We start from the raw sequence: 21,709 nt of genomic DNA, 5'->3' as shown, positions 1-21,709 counted from the left end.
TACATATTCCTTTTATATAACTTTCATGTTCCCGGTTCTTGGTAACTGTCCTGTTTTCTCTTTGGTTAGTTTTTAGTGTACTTCTTGCTAATTTATTCCCAGACTCTCTTGCATATGTATAAATCTCATCTCAGGATGTGTGAGCACATCAGATACTGATTTCATCTTCTGGGGATAGCCATCCTCCTGCTCCAGTCTAAATAGCTCGTTTACCACACTGGCTCTGCCACTGTTGCCTGGAACTTTCCTGCACTGTTGTGTACAATGCCCTCTTGCTCTCTTCTACTGTGGGATCTCCTGATTTCTAGGTTCCTCTCCCAGAGGTTACAGATTACTCATTTCTAAAACATTAGGATGAAGTAATATCAGTGACAAGAGCCATAGAACCTCAAAGGAATAAAGGCACTGCCTCCTTTTTACACTAGATATTTAATCACATTTTGTGTTTTTAAAGTTGTAGTTGTTTTTTTTTTATGCCATTTCATGTAAAATAAATCTTCCCTTTTAACAGCTATGAGTGACTATTTTTAGTTGTAATATATTACCTTTCAGGAAGGTAGCAAGGGCAACTGAAGATATGTTAAATATATATCACCATCAAATCATGTGGATAAAAGTGCTTTTTCGCTTTTGAAATTACAGCTTCATATATAAAGGATTGAGTAACATGGGTGACAGGTTTGTAATGTGCTCAAGTGGGACAATTTATATTTTATGATTCCTAAGATCAAAGAGATGAAATGTACAGTATTCAAATATGGGCTTAAATACTTGTAACTAGCAATCCCAAATGGAATCTTAGTTAAGATTTGTAAAACAGTATGCACTAAACATCTTTTCAAAATAATATGCCCTAAGTGTTAGTTGCTCAGTCATGTCTGACTCTTTGCGACCCTTTAGACTGTAGCCCACCAGGCTCTTCTGTCCATGGGATTCTCCAGGCAAGAATACTGGAGTGGGTTGCCATTTCCTCCTCCAATATGCACTAAACTACAGTAAAATTAAGAACTTCTGTTCATCAAAAGAAACCATTAAGAGCGTTCAAAGCCAAGTTACACATAGAAAAAGATATCTACAATACATATGTTTGAAAATAAGTCATTAAGAGACAAACTAGTAAAAAAAAAAAAAAAACACAAAACCTTGAATAGCATTTTACAAAATAATATTCTGATATCCAGTAGGCATGTGATAAAATGTTCAATACCATTACTTATTCCTCTATAAACCCACCAGAATGGCAAAAATTAAAAAGGCTTACTGGTTGATGAGGATGTGGAGGTACTGTAACCTCAGTGTATTGCTGGTGGGAACATAAAGTGACACAACTGTCATGAAAAACACTGAGGGGGCTACTCAACAAATTAAACATGGAATTACCATATACTGTAGTAATTCCACTTCTGGCCATTTGCCCCAGACAATCTGGAATCAGAAGCTTGAACAGATATTTGCACACTAATGTTCATAGTAGCATCATTCACAGAAGCCAAAAGATTAAAACAACCCAAATGTCTATTGATGGATAAGTAGATAAATAAATTATGGTATATACCTACAATGGAATGTTATTCAGCTTTGAAAAAATGAAATTCTGATACATGTTACAACATTGATGAACTTTAAAGGTATGAAAGTACGTAAAATAAACCAAACATGAAAAGATAAATACTATATGGCTCCACTTATAAAGGTACCCAGATTAGTCAAATTTATAGAGAACATAAAGTAGAATGCTGATTGCCATAGCCTGGGGATTACCAGCACAGGGAGTTACTTTTAATATGTGCAGAATTGCAGTTTGGGATGATGAAAAATTTCTGGAGACAGATAATAATGATGATTGTACAACAATGTGAATAAATATATTTAATGCTACTGAATTGTACACTTAAAAATAGCTCAAGTTCATTAATACCTGTGTTCTTGGAGCATAAGTGGATGAGGAAACAGATAATGGATAAGAAAAAAATGGTCAGATTCTTGTCCTTTGACAGCATGGGCACAAACAGGGTCCTACTTAGTACATAGGCCCAGTACAGAACTGTGTATTGTGAATTACCATCCTCAGGGGAGAAAACCTCAACCAGTAGGGTATAAGAACGTCTCCCCAGCCCACCTAAATAGATGATTCAAAGATATACTCTATACATTCCTCAAAAAGTCTCCAGAGGGGTCAAGCTCCAGTTGCTCCTCGAAGTGATCTTGATAATACAGGGTGCTCTGGCTTTACGTTCTCCTCTGTTTCACTTTTCTCAATCTCTCACTGATGATCCATTTGATCTTCTCCTGCATAAATTACCCACTTTGTTTGGGGGAGAGGGTGGATCACTCTGGCCTAAGATGAAGGAACTTGGTTTCCTACTATCAAGGGCCTCAACTGTCCCCTAGAGCCTCAAAACCCTCCTCTGGATTTTCTGCTTCGAACTGGCCAATGAACAGAGAAAGTATGCAGGAGGACCCAGGAGTTTAAATTGGATAGGAATGGAGGTAGGACTCATCATTGCAGACCTGCTTTCTATTGGCCAGAACTCAGTCACAGAATTCCACTAATTTCTGAGGAAGCTGGAGAAAGCATCCCTGTCTCCTCAGGAGGAACAGGAAAGAGGTTTGGTGAATACAGAGCATTGTCTCTGCCACAATTTACTATGAATTTTCCATTCATAATCTCTTCAAAATTTTCTCTTAGTATTTAATTTTATTTCTAAAGTGCAGAAAGGGATCTGCCTATTAATTCTGTGTTAAATGAGGGAATGGAATTATAACATGCTTTATTATAAGTTCTATTTACCAATTATAATTGATCATTGACCATAATCAGAGAAAAGTATAAGAAAAAGGGTCAGAACTTTCTCATTTTTATTAATAGAGGCCGGACACCAGCAAATTTTTCTGGGTATGCTCTCTGAAAAAGAAGGTCCAAATCTGTCCAAGTATATGAAAAAAGAAGAAAACTCATAAGCACAGCGGTAAAGCCAAAGTTACATATATCCTTTTATGCCCTGAACTGGTCTCTCAGCTTCTTGCAACCATGAAATTTCTTCCTCTTTAAAGAAACAAAATTAGATCCAGCCTTAAGAACCTTACTCCTGATTCTGGCAAGAACCAGCTACAGGTTTGCCCCAGAGAAGTGCACTGGGCTGAAATCCTACGTGGAAAGGTCTTGAGGTGGATGTCTCATAGGTTGTTTCAGAAGTTTTTTGCGAATAGACTGTGTCTTTTACTTCATGTTGTTATTAATTGTGCCGAGTAATTTCCTGCACATATGAATAATTCAGTAAATATGATGATTCAGAGAATACAGTCAATTCTTGTGTCATAAATGAATGAGAGGGGGGACCTTGATAGAAGGTTATTACACATATTGGAAATTAATTTCTGTCCCGTTGCAGTATTTAGGATTCTGAACAATATGTAAAGTAAAAGTGTAAGTTAAACATGTAATTAAAATTACATACATCGAGAGAAGTGTATTTAAGAGGTGCAGTTTGCGTTGTCCCATTTCTGTAGCTTTTTCACGACCTTTTAGATTCCTTAGCTTTAAATCCATTAAGAATCTTGAGGAATGGAGGTCAGGAAACGTAATGAAGATTACATCTTAATTTTAGCGGTTTACTCAATAGAGCTTGTTTTGGTCCCTGCCACGTGAGACAAGTCCCAAGCCGGATATATTCTGGTGCCAAATACAGAACTCCACAAGGTAAATAGTTGTTAGGTTTCGATGGAAGGAACGAGTGAATGAATGAACGAATGAAATGAGTTCAGAATGGTGGTGTCTCTGAAGTACCCAGATTTGACTCCTAGAGTATCAGAGACAATTTTCCAGTTTTGCTTAATAATTCCTGTACTATGATAAGGGTGGGAGCAAAGAATAAATTATTAAATGAAACAATGAACATTAATAAATAGGCGGTTCCGACATTGCGACCAATTTTGTCCAAACTAGGCTTCCGTAGTCTTTCCGTGCCTAGCTACGCGAACACGCCGGTAGTGATGTCGCGAGATTTGAAGCTCGCGGGAAAACTTGTTTGCGGGTCTGTGAGGGGGGCGCGCGCGCGGGGCATTCGAGTGTCTGACCCTGGGAACTCGGGCTGGAATGAGCCTCTGGGTGGACAAATACCGGCCCTGCTCCTTGGGACAGCTAGACTATCACAAGGAGCAGGCGGCCCAGCTGCGCAACCTGGTGAGTCGGCGGGACGAGGCGGAAAGAGCCGGGGGAGGGGAGGTGCGCCACTCGGAGGTTTCGCGCCCCTCAAGAGCGGAGCTTCGCCCTCCGGCTTTAGAAGGTGTCAAGTGCTGTGGAGAAAAGTAAAACAGGGACGGGGACAGAGTGTGGGGCCGGGGACTGTGCTTGCAAACAAAGAAAGTCTCCTTGAGAACTGTCCTCTTTGATTTTCTTAACCATGGGATATATTTTATTTCCTTTGTCCCGTTTTTTATTGTATAGGTTTTGGAATAAATATTTGGACAGAGATTTAATATGTTAGTCTTGAGTTAATAGATTTGCTTTTCAAATGTATTCACCTGTTTACGTTTTAATCTTCAACTTAATAAAACAGAAACACTTGGAGCATAACTTTTATTTTTGCTGGGATCGAAATTTAAAAAATGAAGGCTGTATTTGTGGAGCACCTCCTTTTTCCATGCACTGTATTAGGTGAATAGTTCCTTTCCTTGACACTTTATTCTTTCAGTGCCAGCGATAGATAAGTTTGTAAAGTATTAAAGTTTACTTAACAGCACTTCTGTTGATACTTCTTTATTTTTAAATGGTTATTTATAAAATTACACTCCACAAGATTTTATGCTTTTCAGAAGGTTAAGGTCTGTGTCTTGTCCTCTTTATAACCTTCACAGCACTGACCCCCAGGCCTGACTTGAGCATCAGAATCACCTGTGAACATATTTAAAACACATAGTGTAGTTCTGTAATACAGAACTGTCAGCATCCTACTCCATTCTTTTGCTCTTAACTTGTGAGATTACACAGACCTGACTTCCAGCTCCCTGCATCTGCACTTGCTGGAGGCTTTTTCTTGCTGACACCACTAAGCAGATTTGAAATGCCAGGGAATTAACACCTTATCCCCCATTTTCTTTCCCAAACTAGCAAAGGTTTGAGGAGAGGTAATGTATCATACTGCAGCTTCCCCATTCCTTGGGTGGTTTAATACTGTAATGTATTTTCACACTGGCTTCAGGTGTATCCCCAGCAGGATCAAGCTCCAGATGTCCAGAGTGGTTTTTAAGTTGATAACACTTGTTGGCTACCTTCTTTTCCCCACTTTACTTTCCTTCTCCCCTACAAAGTTTTCCTTTACCTTCCAAATAAAACCAAATGCACTCATTTCTCATCCAAGGGACTCTTTGTAGAAGTGCAAACTATGGCAGTCATCACAGTCTCAGTTATTGAATCTTAATCTTGTGAATGGAGTCCTGGAATTAATCAGTCTTTTATTATAAGTATTTTTAAGCACATCTGATAGTCAGCCAGGTTTGGGATTTCTTGCTTTCTAGCATATAGTGTTGTATCTTACATGTACTGTGCTAGATATATAAGTTCAGTTCAGTCACTCAGTCGTGTCTGACTCTTTGCGACCCCATGAATTGCATCACGCCAGGCCTCCGTGTCCATCACCAACTCCCGGAGTTTACCCAAACTCATGTCCATTGAGTCGGTGATGCCATCCAGCCTATACAGCATTAATTCCAGGGGAATAATCGATTTCATAGTTAAAGATATGTCTGTCTCTATGTTCATTCACACACACGTGTTTTTGAACTTTCCTAGAGACAAAATATTTCATACATAGAAAGTAGTTTCTACATGTAGGAGCAGTGGCTTCTCTAGGGAAAATGCCTTATCCTTTTTATTCCAGGTACAATGTGGTGACTTTCCTCATCTGTTAGTGTATGGACCATCAGGTGCTGGAAAAAAGACAAGAATTATGTGTATTCTACGTGAACTTTATGGTGTTGGAGTGGAAAAATTGAGAATTGAACATCAGACCATCACAGTAAGCATTTCAGTTTGAAACAGAAATATATATGATTACCTCCTTTAAAAACAATTTTTATGAGAAACACAGACACTATTCAATAATGTGTTATTAATAGTATGTGTTTATTTTTGTGTATTAGCATGGAACAGGCTGTGAAAGGGCATATGCAGATTGTTTATAATGATCTGCTGTTAGCTGGGGATAGTTTGGAGGTTTCTGGAGGTAAAGGAAAAAAGTGATCCACGAAAAACAAGATGTGTGATATGACCTAGTGTATATAAAAACATGTTTACCTGCACATTAAGAATGGGGCTAACATTAGTGGTGATTATCTAAAGTTTTATTTCTTTAATCATAAATTGTTTATATAATTAAAAAAAACAATGAAATACAGATAATAGGAGAAATAGCCAATAAACATTAAAAAAATAACTATTTCTTTGTCCACAGACTCCATCGAAAAAGAAAATTGAAATTAGCACTATTGCAAGCAATTACCACCTTGAAGTTAATCCTAGGTAAGTGGATACTACATAGAAATAAGCATTTTTAGAATAGTGGTGTTCAGACTTCTTTTTTTAAAGAGTAGAATGGTTTTTTGATATAAAATCATGTATCAGATCAGATCAGATCAGTCGCTCGGTCATGTCCCACTCTTTGCGACCCCATGAATCCCAGCACGCCAGGCCTCCCTGTCCATCACCAACTCCCAGAGTTTACTCAGACTCAAGTCCATCAAGTCAGTGATGCCATCCAGCCATCTCATCCTCTGTCGTCCCCTTCTCCTCTTGCCCCCAATCCCTCCCAGCATCAGAGTCTTTTCCAATGAGTCAACTCTTCGCATGAGGTGGCCAAAGTACTGGAGTTTCAGCTTTAGCATCATTCTTTCCAAAGAAATCCCAGGGCTGATCTCCGTATAGAGAGACAAAATATAAAACAAATGAAAATGAAGCTGCCCTGTGTGAAACAGGGAGCCTAGAACCTTTCCACTTTCCCTTCTCTCTGAGACCCCTCCCCCAAGTCAAAAATTTTTAATAATTAAGTTCTTGCTCTATAAAGCTCTGTGTGTTACACAAAGTACTTTGAATAGTCAGTAAATTTTTGTTATATTGACTTATTCAGAACTGGTGAGCAAAGTATGTCTAAAAAGTTTGTAAATGCCTGAGAAAATATTTTATAAAGTGATTTGGGTTACTCGTTCATTCTTTCCATTTTCTTTCAGTTTTTGGATTAGAGGGTATATTGATCTAATAATATTGAGAAGGACATGATGGCTGTTTAAGAAAATAAACTAAAGCTGATTTCTTTGCCCTCTTTTTCTGATTAAGAGTTCTTCTGTAGCGCTAATAGTCAATTGGAGATTAAGCTCTTTGTTTTTCAGGTGTTTGGAATTGACATTCAACCTAAATAACCAGGTGACTTATTTTGGTTTGTGAGGTACAGGGCTTAAGTGCTAAAGCAATGATATTGGTATAAATGATTGGTAATGCCTATAAATCAACAGCTTACAGAGTTCTGTTTTGTATCCTGAACTTCATTTGCTTATCCCATCCCCTTTCTAAGACCTTGAATCAACTCTGCTGATACTGGGAACAACTTGTCTAGGCTTGTTCTCTCACACACCTTTGCTAGTTTGGGGATAGAGAAGAAGAACACAGATCAAATTTGTTTTAACAAGTTATTTTTATATTTTGAGTAGTTGTAGGCAACTAAGAAATTAGCTGTGACTAGGTATTAACTTGGAGAAGGCAATGGCACCCCACTCCAGTACTCTTGCCTGGAAAATCCCATGGATGGAGGAGCCTGGTAGGCTGCAGTCCATGGGGTCTCTAAGAGTCGGACACGACTGAGCGACTTCACTTTCACTTTTCACTTTGGTGCATTGGAGAAGGAAATGGCAACCCACTCCAGTATTCTTGCCTGGAGAATCCCAGGGACGGCGGAGCCTAGTGGGCTGCCGTCTATGGGGTCGCACAGAGTCAGACACGACTGAAGCGACTTAGCAGCAGCAGGTATTAACTATAGTGGATACAGAAGTGTCAAAGTATTTGGTACTGTTAATAGCTATGTCTCTTTTTAAGTGGCTTACTCCTTGGATCTAAAGTTATGACCAACCTAGACAGGATATTAAAAAGCAGAGATATTACTTCGTCAACAAAGGTCCATCTAGTCAAGGCTGTGGTTTTTACAGTAGTCATGTATGGATGTGAGAGTTGGACTATAAAGAAGGCTGAGCGCCAAAGAATTGATGCTTTTGAAGTGTGGTGTTGGAGAAGACTCTTGAGAGTCCCTTGGACTGCAAGTATATCCAACCAGTCCATCCTAAAGATCAGTCCTGGGTGTTCATTGGAAGGACTGATGTTGAAGCTGAAACTCCAATACTTTGGCCACCTGATGTGAAGAGCTGACTCATTTGAAAAGACCCTGATGCTGAGAAGGATTGAGGGCAGGAAGAGAAGGGGACAACAGAAAATGAGATGGTTGGATGGCATCACTGACTCAATTGACATGAGTTTGGGTACACTCTGGGAGTTGGTGATGGACAGGGAGGCCTGGTGTGCTGTGATTCATGGGGTCGCAAAGAGTTGGACACGACTGAGTGACTGAACCGAACTGAAACTTAAGAACATGTTTGGTGTTTTCAGTTATGTTAATCAAATTGTAGTTGAGTATAGGAGTATGTTTCAGTTTGGTTCAGTCGCTCAGTCGTGTCCGACTTTGTGACCCCATGAACCGCAGCACGCCAGGCCTCCCTGTCCATCACCAACTTCCAGAGTCCACCCAAATCCATGTCCATTGTGTCAGTGATGCCATCCAACCGTCTCATCCTCTGTCATCCCCCTCTCTTCCTGCCCTCAGTCTTTCCCAGCATTAGGGTCTTTTCAAATGAGTCAGCTCCTCTCATCAGGTGGCCAAAGTACTGGAGTTTCAGCTTCAGCAACAGTCCCTCCAGTGAACACCCAAGACTGATCTCCTTTAGGATGGACTGGTTGGATCTCCTTGCAGTCCAAGGGACTCTCAAGAGTCTTCTCCAACACCACAGTTCAAAAGCATCAATTCTTTGGCGCTCAACTTTCTTTATAGTCCCAACTCCCACATCCAAACATGACCACTGGAAAAACCATAGACTAGACAGACCTTTGTTGGCAGAGTTATGTCTCTGCTTTTTAATATCCTGTCTAGGTTGGTCATAACTTTTCTTCCAAGGAGCAAACATCTTTTAATTTCATGGCTTCAGTCACCACCTGCAGTGATTTTGGAGCTCAGAAAAATAAAGTCAGCCACTGTTTGCACTGTTTCCCCATCTGTTTGCCATGAAGTGATGGGACCGGGTGCCATGATCTTCGTTTTCTGAATGTTGAGCTTTAAGCCAACTTTTTCACTCTACTCTTTTACTTTCATCAAGAGGCTTTTTAGTTCCTCTTCACTTTCTGCCATAAGGGTGGTGTCATCTGCATATCTGAGGTTATTGATATTTCTCCCAGCAATCTTGATTCCACCTTGTGCTTCATCCAGCCCAGCGTTTCTCATGATGTACTTTGCATAGAAGTTAAATAAGCAGGGTGACAATATACAGCCTCGACATACTGCTTTTCCTAATTGGAACCAGTCTGTTGTTACATGTCCAGTTCTAACTGTGCTTCCTGACCTGTATACAGGTTTCTCAAGAGGCAGATCAGGTGGTCTGGTATTCCCATCTCTTTCAGAATTTTCCACAGTTCATTGTGATCCACACAGTCATTAGTGATCCTAAAACACTTCAGTTTTAAAGTTTTGTGAATGTAGTGTCACTCAGTTTGCTTAAAATTTTAATCACTGAAGATCTTCAAGATTTTTCTTAGCTTACAAGTAAGGGTTAGTACTTATTAAATATTTGCATGTATATATTTACCACTACTTTTATTTTATATAGTGATGCTGGAAATAGCGATCGGGTAGTAATTCAGGAGATGTTGAAAACAGTGGCACAATCACAGCAACTTGAAACAAGCTCTCAAAAAGATTTTAAAGGTATGTGATATTTTTTTTATTTTGGATGAGGCAGGCACTTAAATTATAAGTAATGGGTATAAGAGGAAAATATAATGAGGAATGTAAATTCCAACCATTTAGCAAATATGTTATTAACCTGTTCTGTGCCAAGCACTATGCCACCTTTTTTTTTTTTTTTAAATATGTAGAAGTGAAGAAGAGAAACATAAACTCTGTGCTCCAGGTATTTATAGTCTAATGGAGTTGAATTGTGTCAGAAAGAGAACTGTTTGTGCCACCTATTTGTTACTTTAGAATTAATAAAATATTTAGATTAGTAATGGAAAAAGAATTTTAAAAGGGAATTGCATGATTTACAAATAATGATTCTTTGAACAAAAGTTATATGTTCATTATTAAATATATTGCTAAACAAAAGAAAATTCAAATCAGCTGTAATCCCACCATCCAGAGACCATTACTTTTAACATTTCCAGTGTTTTGTACATAACACCATATATTTTTACAACAAATTTTCTGATATATATGCCAATATTTAATGTTTTTGACATATTTTGCCAAAATCTTCATTTGAAAAAAGATATAGATTTGTGCTACTGCCAGCAGTATTTAGGAATGCCCATTTCTGTCTAACATTTATTATTTTTAATCCTTGTCAGATTTAGTGGAGAAAATAAGCTGTACTTTTTCTTTAGTGGATGTGATAATTTAACTTTTTTTCATTGCTCATTTTACTGTTGTGTGAATCATCTTACGTATTCCAGCCTATTTCTTATCTTTTCTCCTTAAACTGTACATTTCAAAATCAAAAATTTTTTTTTTCAAATATTCTTTGTGGTCTTATAATTTTTCTTCTTAGTTCTCATTATTATCTTACTGGATCATCTAATGAAACTGCTTTGTATTTCTGGAGTAATCCTCACTACAGTTTTTAAAATATTGTGCTGTTTTCTGCCTAGCAATTATTTAGTTTTGCATTATTTTTTTACTGCTATCCTGTCAGATATTGTGATTGATCTCCTTATTTTTATTTATTCTATTCAGTTTGTGTTCGATTTCCAGAATTTGTCATTGGGAATCATTGTCTTGGAAGAGAGCTTCATTTTGTTATTTTTAGTCCACTGGTCTGTCAGATCTTATTGCATCAAGGTCCCTTAGCTCTTGTTCATGAATTGAACCCTATGGATGCTGTTCTCAGATTGGCTCATATATTCAGTGTGCTTTTGTGGGTGATTTAAGGTTCTCCTGTTCTGAAGATATCAAAAAACTGGTGGATCCTAGCCACACGTAGTTTCTTGTTCTCACTTACTTATATTTAGGGTTCTTGGGGACAGCTTGTCACCTAGTTTCAATGTAAATGTTGTCTTGGATCTTGGAATCTGTTCTTTTATGGGAGAGATTCAAATGCTGCACTGCTATCACTGTCATCTTCTTGAAGTAATTTAATACAATGCTGGATTCAGTCCCTGCATACTGAATTTCTCAAACACTTTAAGGCCAATCCTTGATTATGACCAGGTAGAATCTTATTATACAAGTAACCAGATATCTTTATCCCTTATTTGCTACATCTGTTGTGACAGTGTTTTCCAAAGTATATTCCTTAGAATGCTAAGATTTTGTACAGAAGTACACACCTGAGTGAAATATTTTGGGTAAATGCAGCACACTATATCCTTGTCTTGGTGATTTTTACTGCATATAAGTATAAAAAGACTACAGTAGATTCTGCAACAAAATAACCTCTTTAGCTTCATTATCTTAGTGTTTGATCTTAGATTTTTTTTTAGTATAAATTTATTTATTTTAATTGGAGGCTAATTACTTTACAATATTGTATTGGTTTTGCCATACATTGACATGAGTCTTCCACGGGTATACATGTGTTCCCTATCCTGAACCCCCCTCCCATCTCCGTCCCCATACCATCCCTCTGGGTCATCCCAGTGCTTCAGCCCCGAGCATCCTGTATCATGCATCGAACCTGGACTGGCGATTCGTTTCACATATGATATTATACATGTTTTAATGTCATTCTCCCAAATCATCCCACCCTCACCCTCTCCCACAGAGTCCAAAAGACTGTTCTATACATCTGTGTCTCTTTTGCTGTCTCGCATACAGGGTTATCATTACCATCTTTCTAAATTCCATATATATGCATTAGTATACCGTATTGGTGTTTTTCTTTCTGGTTTACTTCACTCTGTATACACTAATAATGAGAAAATAGAGAAATTAAGGAAACAATTCCATTCACCATTGCAATGAAAAGAATAAAATACTTAGGAATATATCTACCTAAAGAAACAAAGACTTATATATAGAAAACTATAAAACACTGGTGAAAGAAATCAAAGAGGACACTAATTGATGGAGAAATACACCGTGTTCGTGGATCAGAAGAATCAATATAGTGAAAATGAGTATACTACTCAAAGCAATCTATAGATTCAATGCAATCCCTATCAAGCTACCAACAGTATTTTTCTCAGAGCTAGAACAAATAATTTCACAGTTTGTGTGGAAATACAAAAAACCTTGAATAACCAAAGCAATCTTGAGAAAGAAGAATGGAACTAGAGAAATCAACCTGCCTGACTTCAGGCTCTACTACAAAGCCACAGTCATCAAGACAGTATGGTACTGGCACAAAGACAGAAATATAGATCAGTGGAACAGAATAGAAAGCCCAGAGGTAAATCCATGCACCTGTGAACACCGTATCTTTGACAAAGGAGGCAAGAATATACAATGGAGAAAAGACAATCTCTATAACAAGCAGTGCTGGAAAAACTGGTCAAACACTTGTAAAAGAATGAAACTAGAACACTTTCTAACACCATACACAAAAATAAACTCAAAATGGATTAAAGATCTAAACGTAAGACCAGAAACTATAAAACTCCTAGAGGAGAACATAGGCAAAAGACTCTCTGACATAAATCACAGCAGGATCCTCCATGACCCACCTCCCAGAATATTGGAAATGAAAGCAAAAATAAATGGGACCTAATTAAAAGCTTCTGCACAACAAAGGAAACTATAAGCAAGGTGAAAAGACAGCCTTCAGAATGGGAGAAAATAATAGCAAATGAAGCAACTGACAAAGAATTAATCTCAAAAATATACAAGCAACTCCTGCAACTCAATTCCAGAAAAATTAACAACCCAATCAAAAAATGGGCCAAAGAACTAAACAGACATTTCTCCAAAGAAGACATACAGATGGCTAACAAACACATGAAAAGATGCTCAACATCACTCATTATCAGAGAAATACAAATCAAAGCCACAATGAAGTACCATTTCACGCCAGTCAGAATGGCTGCTATCCAAAAGTCTACAAGCAATAAATGCTGGAGAGGGTGTGGAGAAAAGGGAACCCTCTTACACTGTTGGTGGGAATGCAAACTAGTACAGCCACTATGGAGAACAGTGTGGAGGTTCCTTAAAAAACTGGAAATAGAGCTGCCATACGACCCAGCAATCCCACTGCTGGGCATACATACTGAGGAGACCAGAATTGAAAGAGACACATGTACCCCAGTGTTCATCGCAGCACTGTTTATAATAGCCAGGACATGGAAGCAACCTAGATGTCCATCAGCAGACGAATGGATAAGAAAGCTGTGGTACATATACACAATGGAGTATTACTCAGCCATATACATTTGAATCAGTTCTAATGAGGTGGATGAAACTGGAGCCTATTATACAGATTGAAGTAAGCTAGAATTTTTTTTTAATAAAAATAAATTCTACCATACCTATAACTTTTGTATGTCTTCTCCAAAGGGAAAAGTAGTATATTAGGCTTACTGTTTAGGATTTCACTCTGAATAATGAGAAAGATAAATACTCAAAAGTTTGTTTTGTTTCTCCTTCACTCAGTTGTGTTATTGACAGAAGTTGACAAACTCACTAAAGATGCTCAACATGCCTTGCGCAGAACCATGGAAAAGTATATGTCCACCTGCAGATTGATCTTGTGTTGCAATTCTACGTCTAAAGTGATACCACCTATTCGTAGTAGGTGCCTTGCAGTTCGTGTGCCTGCTCCCAGCATTGAAGATGTAAGTCAAGTTAAATTTTTCAGAAGAATTCAGTTCAGATTCCATGCATACTGTGTGTACATCCCTATTGTGTTTGTTCTTGTAAAAACGTAGTGAACTATGTCAGCAATTCAGAAATAGCTATGGCCTAGGTGCTAACTCAAACCATTATAGTAGTAAATACTAGATATCAGTATATAGAAAATGTTCTTTTCTTTAAATCATCTTTTTCTTTAAATAGGTAGTAATTGTGGATTTTATAAAACTAAGGGAAAGCTAGTTATTTAGTGGCTTCTACCTCAACCTGACTTAACTGGCTTATAGAGGAGACTTGAATATTTAGGAAATAGATTTTTCAAGAAGATGATTTGGGAATTCCTAGTCCCTAGTTCAGAGACCAAAGTTAGTTTGAATCAACATAAAGTGTATTTTTTTTTTTTTTTCCTTTATCATTCTTAATGCTGCTGCTATGGCTAAGTTGCTTCAGTCATAGCATTCTTAACAGCTATCAGTAAAAATGCCAGTTTCTCACAATAAGCAAGTTTCTGCTGTTAATAGGTTTGGGGTGATTTTATGCAAAGTAGGGATAATAAGTGACATTGTATTGTGAGTTTCACTTGTAAAGATTTTGAGAGTTTTAGAGTTTAAAATGTTTATAAAGCAGCAGGACCACCAGGTTATGTCTCTCCCATGAGTACCATTCACATCTTGGTGCCTGAGTTGTGTCCAGTTAGGCTTGTACAGCTCAACTTGGCAGCCTTGTGAGCAGTGTTTTTGTCACCAACCTGTGGCCCTTTGTCTCCAACTCCCTGCTGCCTTGAGGCTGGCAGGTATGGAAGTGGGACCAGATCTTTCTCCAGGTGCCCATCTAGTTACTGACTGTACCTGATAGCTAGGTTAGACCCCTGGCTTCCTGCTGAAGGAACAGTGGATTAGGGTAGGGTAGTGACCAAAAAGGAAATGGCAACCCACTCCAGTGTTCTTGCCTGGAGAATCCCAGGGACGGGGGAGCCTGGTGGGCTGCTGTCTATGGGGTCGCACAGAGTCGGACACGACTGAAGTGACTTAGCAATAGCAGCAGTGACCAAAAAAAGAAAGGTTGGAGTTCTGTAACAATATTCTTAACAGAAATTGTCTCAGCATGCAGTTTGGCAGATTGCTCATTTTTGTTACTTTATTATTTTATTTGTAGATTTGCCATGTGTTATCTACTGTGTGTAAGAAGGAGGGTCTAAATCTTCCTCCACAACTGGCTCATAGACTTGCCGAGAAGTCCTGCAGAAATCTCAGAAAAGCTCTGCTTATGTGTGAAGCCTGCAGAGTGCAACAGTGAGTAAAAGGGGTCAGTTACTACGGGAATCATGTTGTGATATAAACCACTTTCGTTTAATTTATTGTGTTCTCTTTTTGTCATGTAGATATCCTTTTACTGCAGATCAAGAAATCCCTGAAACAGATTGGGAGGTGTATCTGAGGGAGACTGCCAATGCTATTGTCAGTCAACAAACTCCACAGAGGTAACCGCTATAAAAGATCACCATAAAAGTTTGATCACTGAGACAGTACAGATATTCTAAGTTGTAGATTAGCTGTTTTATACTGATACCATGCCATGTAGCATTATAATTAAATTTAAATTATAAAATACTATACTTCTAAAGAAAAAGTAGAGTTTTAGACATTTAATGGTTCAGAATAGTTGGTGTATGATATCATGGCTTTTAAGAAGCTACTGGCATGCAAGTATGGAACTTACACATAAATTGAAACAAATTTTGGAAGTTTAAGGTTTTTTTTCCCCCTCAGAATCTTGGATGATTTAATATTAATGCATAGCATGATGTGTCTAGCTTTCTAATATTGAAGATAACACTGTATAACTTTGTAATTGATGTGTTATAGAAAGACACTAGACTGTGTGTAGACTTCCAAGTTCTTCTAATTTTTAGCTAAGTGTCCTTAAGCAGGTAACTTTATAAACTTAGAGCTTCAGCTTTTTCATTTGTATAATGAAGAGAGATTGTGTGATAGTGGTTTGAGAACTAGAAGACTCCGAGCTCATGTGTGGTGATAGGCTCCATTAAGAATAATACTGTGTATGTGCCGTCAGTATGTAGGAAGTATTTTGTGCATATCTGCTGCACAGATGTTTCTGTTTGCTTCTTGGGTCTCTTATTCAGTAGTAGACCACACTGAAAGTACTTCAACCATAGCCGGTTGGATTTGTTATGACTTTGATTGAGGAGGGCAATGGGCTCTTCTCCAAATCAAGAGTGACAGTCTTAAGGCTTGGTACTTTTGGAAAGTCTGGTGAAGGTTGTGTAAGCTCACTGAGACACAGTCTCCTACTTTTTTTGCCTGTCTGAAATGAGAAACCCATCTTTGGACTTTAGAGAGGGTTATTGATTATTTTAGAAAACAGACTAGATTGAGTGCAGCCACTGAAATGTAAGCTTCCTTGGTTTACGTGAACATAATTGGGAGAAGGAATATACTGTGTTTCTCCTTTTGGGTGGTATATCTGAGAATTGTTATTTTTATAAGAAATTCTCCAAAGGAAATTGCAATATGTACTGTTGGACAACCATAATAGATTAGAGGAGGTGAATGGTCATAGAAAATCGGTACTTGATATTTTATCAAAGTTTGCATTGAATTCCTCTTCATCTATTTTAGTTGAAGAAATAGTTTTCGAAAAGTGCCAGATGTTTTAAGTAGATTCTTGAGAAAAGAAACCTTGACTTTAGGATAAAGTGTGCATTCCATTTTGTAAATACTGTCAGGTAGTGAAGAAATCTCAAGTTTTAAGGAAATAAAATTCAAATGAAGCATGTCTTAGGAGCTTTTTACTTTCATAAAATATTTCCACACCAAAGGTGACTTTTCTTGTTTTTGTTCTGATTTTAAAGAAGAAAAATTGATGATAATAGTTGAACTTTCCCGCTCTTAAGGAGATTTAGGTACAGATGTTGCAATATTTGACATTATTAAATGTATTTTTAAGACTTAAGTTGATTATTACTTTTCTTAATTCTGCTGCTGCTGCCCATTCCTCCAGTTTCCAAACAAATTTTGACAGCTCATAAATGAATTTGTCCAGGAAGAAGTGCTGCTGTTCCCTATTTAGATTAACAGATTTGGGATTTGATGGCATTGTGTCTTTAAAACAAAATATTCCTCTTAATTTCCGAAAGCCTTGAAGCTGTCCAGAAATACTAGGATGGCCAGTGTCATTTTGAACATTGGTCCGCACAGTACCAATGACTCCTGATTTTTGACCCTGTAGTCTAGCTGTAATATTTATAGTCTTGATTCTTTTTTTGATACATGTTAGGAAATTTCTTATTTTCTAATGTGATATGTGTCTGTGATATGTGCTCAGAGTGTCCAACTTTTTTTGACCCTGTAGACTGTAGCCCCGCAAGCTTCTCTGTCCGTGGAATTTTCTAGGCAAGAATAATGGAGTGAGTTGCCATTTCCTTCTCCAGGGGATCTTCCTGACCCAGGGATCTGAACCTGCATCTCTTGCATCTCCTGCCTTTGCAGGCAGGTTCTCTGCTCCACCTTTCTCATGTGACTAGCAGCTTACATATGATGAGCAATTATTATGCTGACATTTACACTATTTCATTTAATTCAAATAACAGTCCTATGAGGAATGCATTATTACCATCTTACAGATAGAAAACTGATTCTTAGCAAGATTGTTGCTTTTTTTCAGGGACATTTGGTTAGTAAGAGGCAGAGGCAGTTCTAGAATACCATGTTTCTCTGATAGAATAATTTGTACTCATTATCACTTGTAACCTCCAAGAGATAATGACACCGGCTTAATAATGAATATATTAATGTTTTAGAAATGAAATCATATTAGAAATGAACTCAGACTAAGAGAAGCATGAGAACATGTGTGAGATGCACACAGTATTGTTAGAGTACAGTTTTATACGTAAATATATTGTGAATCAGCTTTTTAGAAATAAGCTATATGCATTATTAAAATAATTTCATATCATCTGTCATTTATACGTTAAGAATCAGATTTTATTTGGGGTATATACTGTCATGTCCAAGAGACATTAAGGCCTTTGGAATCAGACTTGAGGTAATGCTGCTTCAACTATATAAGTTTTGCTGGAAGCTTAACCTCTCTGAACTTCATGTTCTCTTCAGTGAAAGAGACTTGTGTTTGTGAGAAATAGTGTACTGCAGTGAACCTCATACAGATAAGAGATTAAATAGATGCTTTGGCAGACACTGGAAGGGTATGGGCTAAGACAGATTTGTGCTTAAATCATGGCTCTGCTATGGTCAACTTTGTCAGGTTATTTAAACCATCCGGGCCTTAGTTTTTTCTTTAAAAAAAAAAAATGGAGATAATGCCTCACCATAGCTGATATGGTGACTGAGTTAAATTATTGTCATAGTGTCTTGTGCATAGCAGTTGCTCGAAAAATGCTAGTCTTTTTTTTACTTTACTTAGTTTTATTGTGGTACAACTTCATACTCCTAGAATCTCAGGAAGGGGGTCTTAACTTCTGCTTTGAAGAAATCTTTTAAAAATCACTTCCCTGCTTGATCTGAAATATAGAACATAATGTGGTCTTATTTTGGTAAAGATTCAGAACAATATTTTTTCTTTAGGGGTAGGTAAGTATATTTAGAAAGATTAAGTTACTTTTGTAAATATAATTTGTCACTTTTCTTCTTGCTGTTTTAATATGTTACATGTGTATTTCCCTCATTAACCCTTTTTCTTCCTGAAAGTGTTATGAGAAGGGCCTAGAATTATGATCTTACAGAGCCCTCCAACAAATGGCCATATTCACTTAGCCAGCCTGGGTTTGTGCCCACCTGTACCCTCTTGTACTGCCCTTTCAATGACAAAACAGCTTTGTTTCTCTGCCATAATTTTTTTTTTTACTTTGCAGTTGAGATGATAACATGTTATATTCATGGTTATATTTTCTTTTCTTCTGTAATTAACTTATTATTTAATATTTTCATAACCATTTTCTCATTTCCTATGTATCATCTATCTGGAGAAGGAAAGAAAAATATTACTTGATGTATCATTAAAGTATATTAAAATTCGTGGTGTGAATAAGCTCAACCCTTACTATGCGTGAAGTCTTCTGTATTTTCAGTGTATATATATATAGATACTGTGTGGGTGTGCGTCTATATATGTAAATGAATATAAATGTTGTCTGACTTTAAGACAGTTCTATAATTTTATTTTAGAAAAATGAACTAAAGTTAGGAAAAGCTCCCATGTATGTATCTTAAATATGATAAGCCATTGAAGAAAATGTTTGTACTGGGATGTATAATTCTTAAAGTAAGATGGCACAGTAGGTATTTAGAAAAATGATCTCCTGTTTTCATTACAAAGTATTGTTTTGTTTTGTTCAGGCTCCTTGAAGTTCGTGGAAGACTGTATGAGCTTCTAACTCACTGTATTCCTCCTGAAATAATAATGAAGGTATTCTGATTTCAAATCTTGTACTGTCTATAACCATACAGTCTGGTTTGATTATGTGGTATCATGGCTTTTGCTGCACAAAGATATATTGTCAGTTCTTTCTGTCCAGCTCATTAGTTCAGCAGATACTCAGTCCAAATTGTATGGAGCTTGTAAGGTGTGCCAGTCACCGTTAGGAGTGTGTTGAAGGAAACAAGGGTGGGCCTCCTTCAGAGAAGTTACATTTTGGTGAAATGGAATGGGAAACAAGAAGCAAGAGGATTTCAGAATGGTCTAAGTATTATAAAGGCAGTGACCAGGTAAAATGATAAAAATGGAGGGCTGAGTTATGGAAGATCAGTGATGGCTTCTGTGGAAGGTATGTTTAATCTGAAACTTGAAGGATTGAAAGGTGGATCCATGCAAGTAGTCAGGGAATAGTATTAATATTTTAGACAGCAAGCCTCAGTGCACTTGAAAATTGAGGTTAAAGAAGGTGGTAGTGATTTGTGAGGGACGACTTTAGGTCTGGTCTAAACCTAATCAACTCTCTAGCTAGAAAGATATTGTAAATTGACTATTACATCTTAGGCAATACAAGACTTTTTATTTCTTTGTATTTATTAAAATTACATGAAAAAATTCAAAAGTGAAGATTCCCCCTTCTGTTTTCATAAGACCTCTTTTCAAGTCACACTGAATTGAGTCCATATATGTATGTTTCACGGAGAAGGCAGTGGCACCCCACTCCAGTACTGTTGCCCAGAAAATCCCATGGATGGAGGAGCCTGGTAGGCTGCAGTCCATGGGGTCGCTAAGAGTCAGACACGACTGAGCGACTTCACTTTCACTTTCCACTTTCATGCATTGGAGAAGGAAATGGCAACCCACTCCAGTGTTCTTGCCTGGAGAATCCCATGGACGGAGAAGCCTGGTAGGCTGCAGTCCATGGGGTCGCACAGAGTCGGACACGACTGAAGCGACGCAGCAATGTATGTTTCACAAAGCTTTAGTGTCTTTTACACTACTATGCTTTTTAAATTCAGCAGTGTAGTATGGATGCTGTTTCATGACAGATTTACCTCATTCTTTTTGGTACATGACTGGGATTTCATTGTATGACTATACCAGTTTTTTGGATATAACCCCTGTGTTACAACCTGAAGTGTTAGACTTCAGGTTGTCTACAGATTATTATAATTAATAATGTTACAGTAAGCATCTTTGTACTTAAATCTTTGCACCCTTGTAGATTTAAGTATTTGAGGTTGAAATATGATAGATAACTACCACATTTTTACTCTAGTATGTTCTTTTGGATAAAGTCTGATGGTCCATCAAAAATAAAAAGGAGAACATATCAGTATTTAAGTTTCACTTCCTTTTTGAATGAGACAAGTAAAGCGTGTTTAGCTAATATTTTTTTAATTATTACTTTTTAAAATTGCTATTTATCTTTCTTTAGGGCCTTCTCTCAGAACTTTTACATAATTGTGATGGACAACTGAAAGGAGAAGTGGCCCAGATGGCAGCTTACTATGAACATCGTCTACAACTGGGTAGCAAAGCCATTTATCACTTGGAAGCGTTTGTGGCCAAATTTATGGCACTTTATAAGAAGTTCATGGAGGATGGATTGGAAGGCATGATATTCTGACATCTCTCAGTAATTCTTCCTAATATTTCTCAATATCATCATTTATGTTCAGTTTATATTGGAAGAGCTACAGATAAAATAAACTAACATTGCTTAATTGTTATTTGTGTGTTTTTTTTTTTTTTTTGGAAGGGGGAAGGTAGTAATTCCTCTGAATTATTAATCATTATTCTCTGAGTTAAATAACTGCTCCTGTACTATTGAAGTGTATTGAAAGGATACAACTGGAAACTGTCGAGTCTAAGAACATGATTTTAATTTACTTTAAAAGTATGTTTTCCAAGTATGCAGTATTGATCCTCCCATTTCCATCCACTCTCTCCCCTGCTGAAGGAAATTTACCTAAAAAATCAGGGTTTGTTTTCTTACCTCCAGATAACCATTTTTGGCCACAGGTACATAAATTTTTGCTTGGCAAGTCATTATCTTTAATCATATTTTCCCTCAACCAAGAATTATATTTTTGCAGCATATATAGGAATTAATTTTGAATTATAATAGCATGGGTATGGAGAAAATTGCATGAACCATCTGTTAA

At 37.4% G+C, this 21,709-nt stretch overlaps 1 protein-coding gene across 1 annotated transcript; it reads left to right on the top strand.

Annotated features, from left to right (window-relative positions):
• The first annotated feature begins 3,974 nt into the window (after nt 1–3,974).
• RFC3 (replication factor C subunit 3) lies at nt 3,975–21,274 on the top strand. The gene is made up of 9 exons (XM_019971411.2): nt 3,975–4,183; nt 5,880–6,017; nt 6,453–6,520; nt 9,916–10,013; nt 13,890–14,071; nt 15,243–15,379; nt 15,469–15,567; nt 19,466–19,535; nt 20,980–21,274. Exons 1-9 carry the CDS (start codon nt 4,097–4,099, stop codon nt 21,169–21,171), a joined length of 1,071 nt encoding a protein of 356 aa, XP_019826970.2. The 5' UTR covers nt 3,975–4,096; the 3' UTR covers nt 21,172–21,274.
• Nucleotides 21,275–21,709: the final 435 nt, after the last annotated feature.

The sequence above is a fragment of the Bos indicus genome, chromosome 12 (genome assembly GCF_029378745.1).
Source record: "Bos indicus isolate NIAB-ARS_2022 breed Sahiwal x Tharparkar chromosome 12, NIAB-ARS_B.indTharparkar_mat_pri_1.0, whole genome shotgun sequence".
Lineage (NCBI taxonomy): Eukaryota > Metazoa > Chordata > Mammalia > Artiodactyla > Bovidae > Bos > Bos indicus.
This window is presented reverse-complemented; position numbering and strand designations above follow the sequence as displayed.

What these genes read in the sequence shown, in the direction of transcription:
- RFC3 (XM_019971411.2), top strand. Translation starts at nt 4,097, where the DNA reads ATGAGCCTCTGGGTGGACAAATACCGGCCCTGCTCCTTGGGACAGCTA. An exon ending in CGGCCCAGCTGCGCAACCTG is followed by an intron (nt 4,184 to 5,879) that starts GTGAGTCGGCGG and finishes TTTTTATTCCAG; the next exon opens with GTACAATGTGGTGACTTTCC. An exon ending in GAAGCCTGCAGAGTGCAACA is followed by an intron (nt 15,380 to 15,468) that starts GTGAGTAAAAGG and finishes TTTGTCATGTAG; the next exon opens with ATATCCTTTTACTGCAGATC.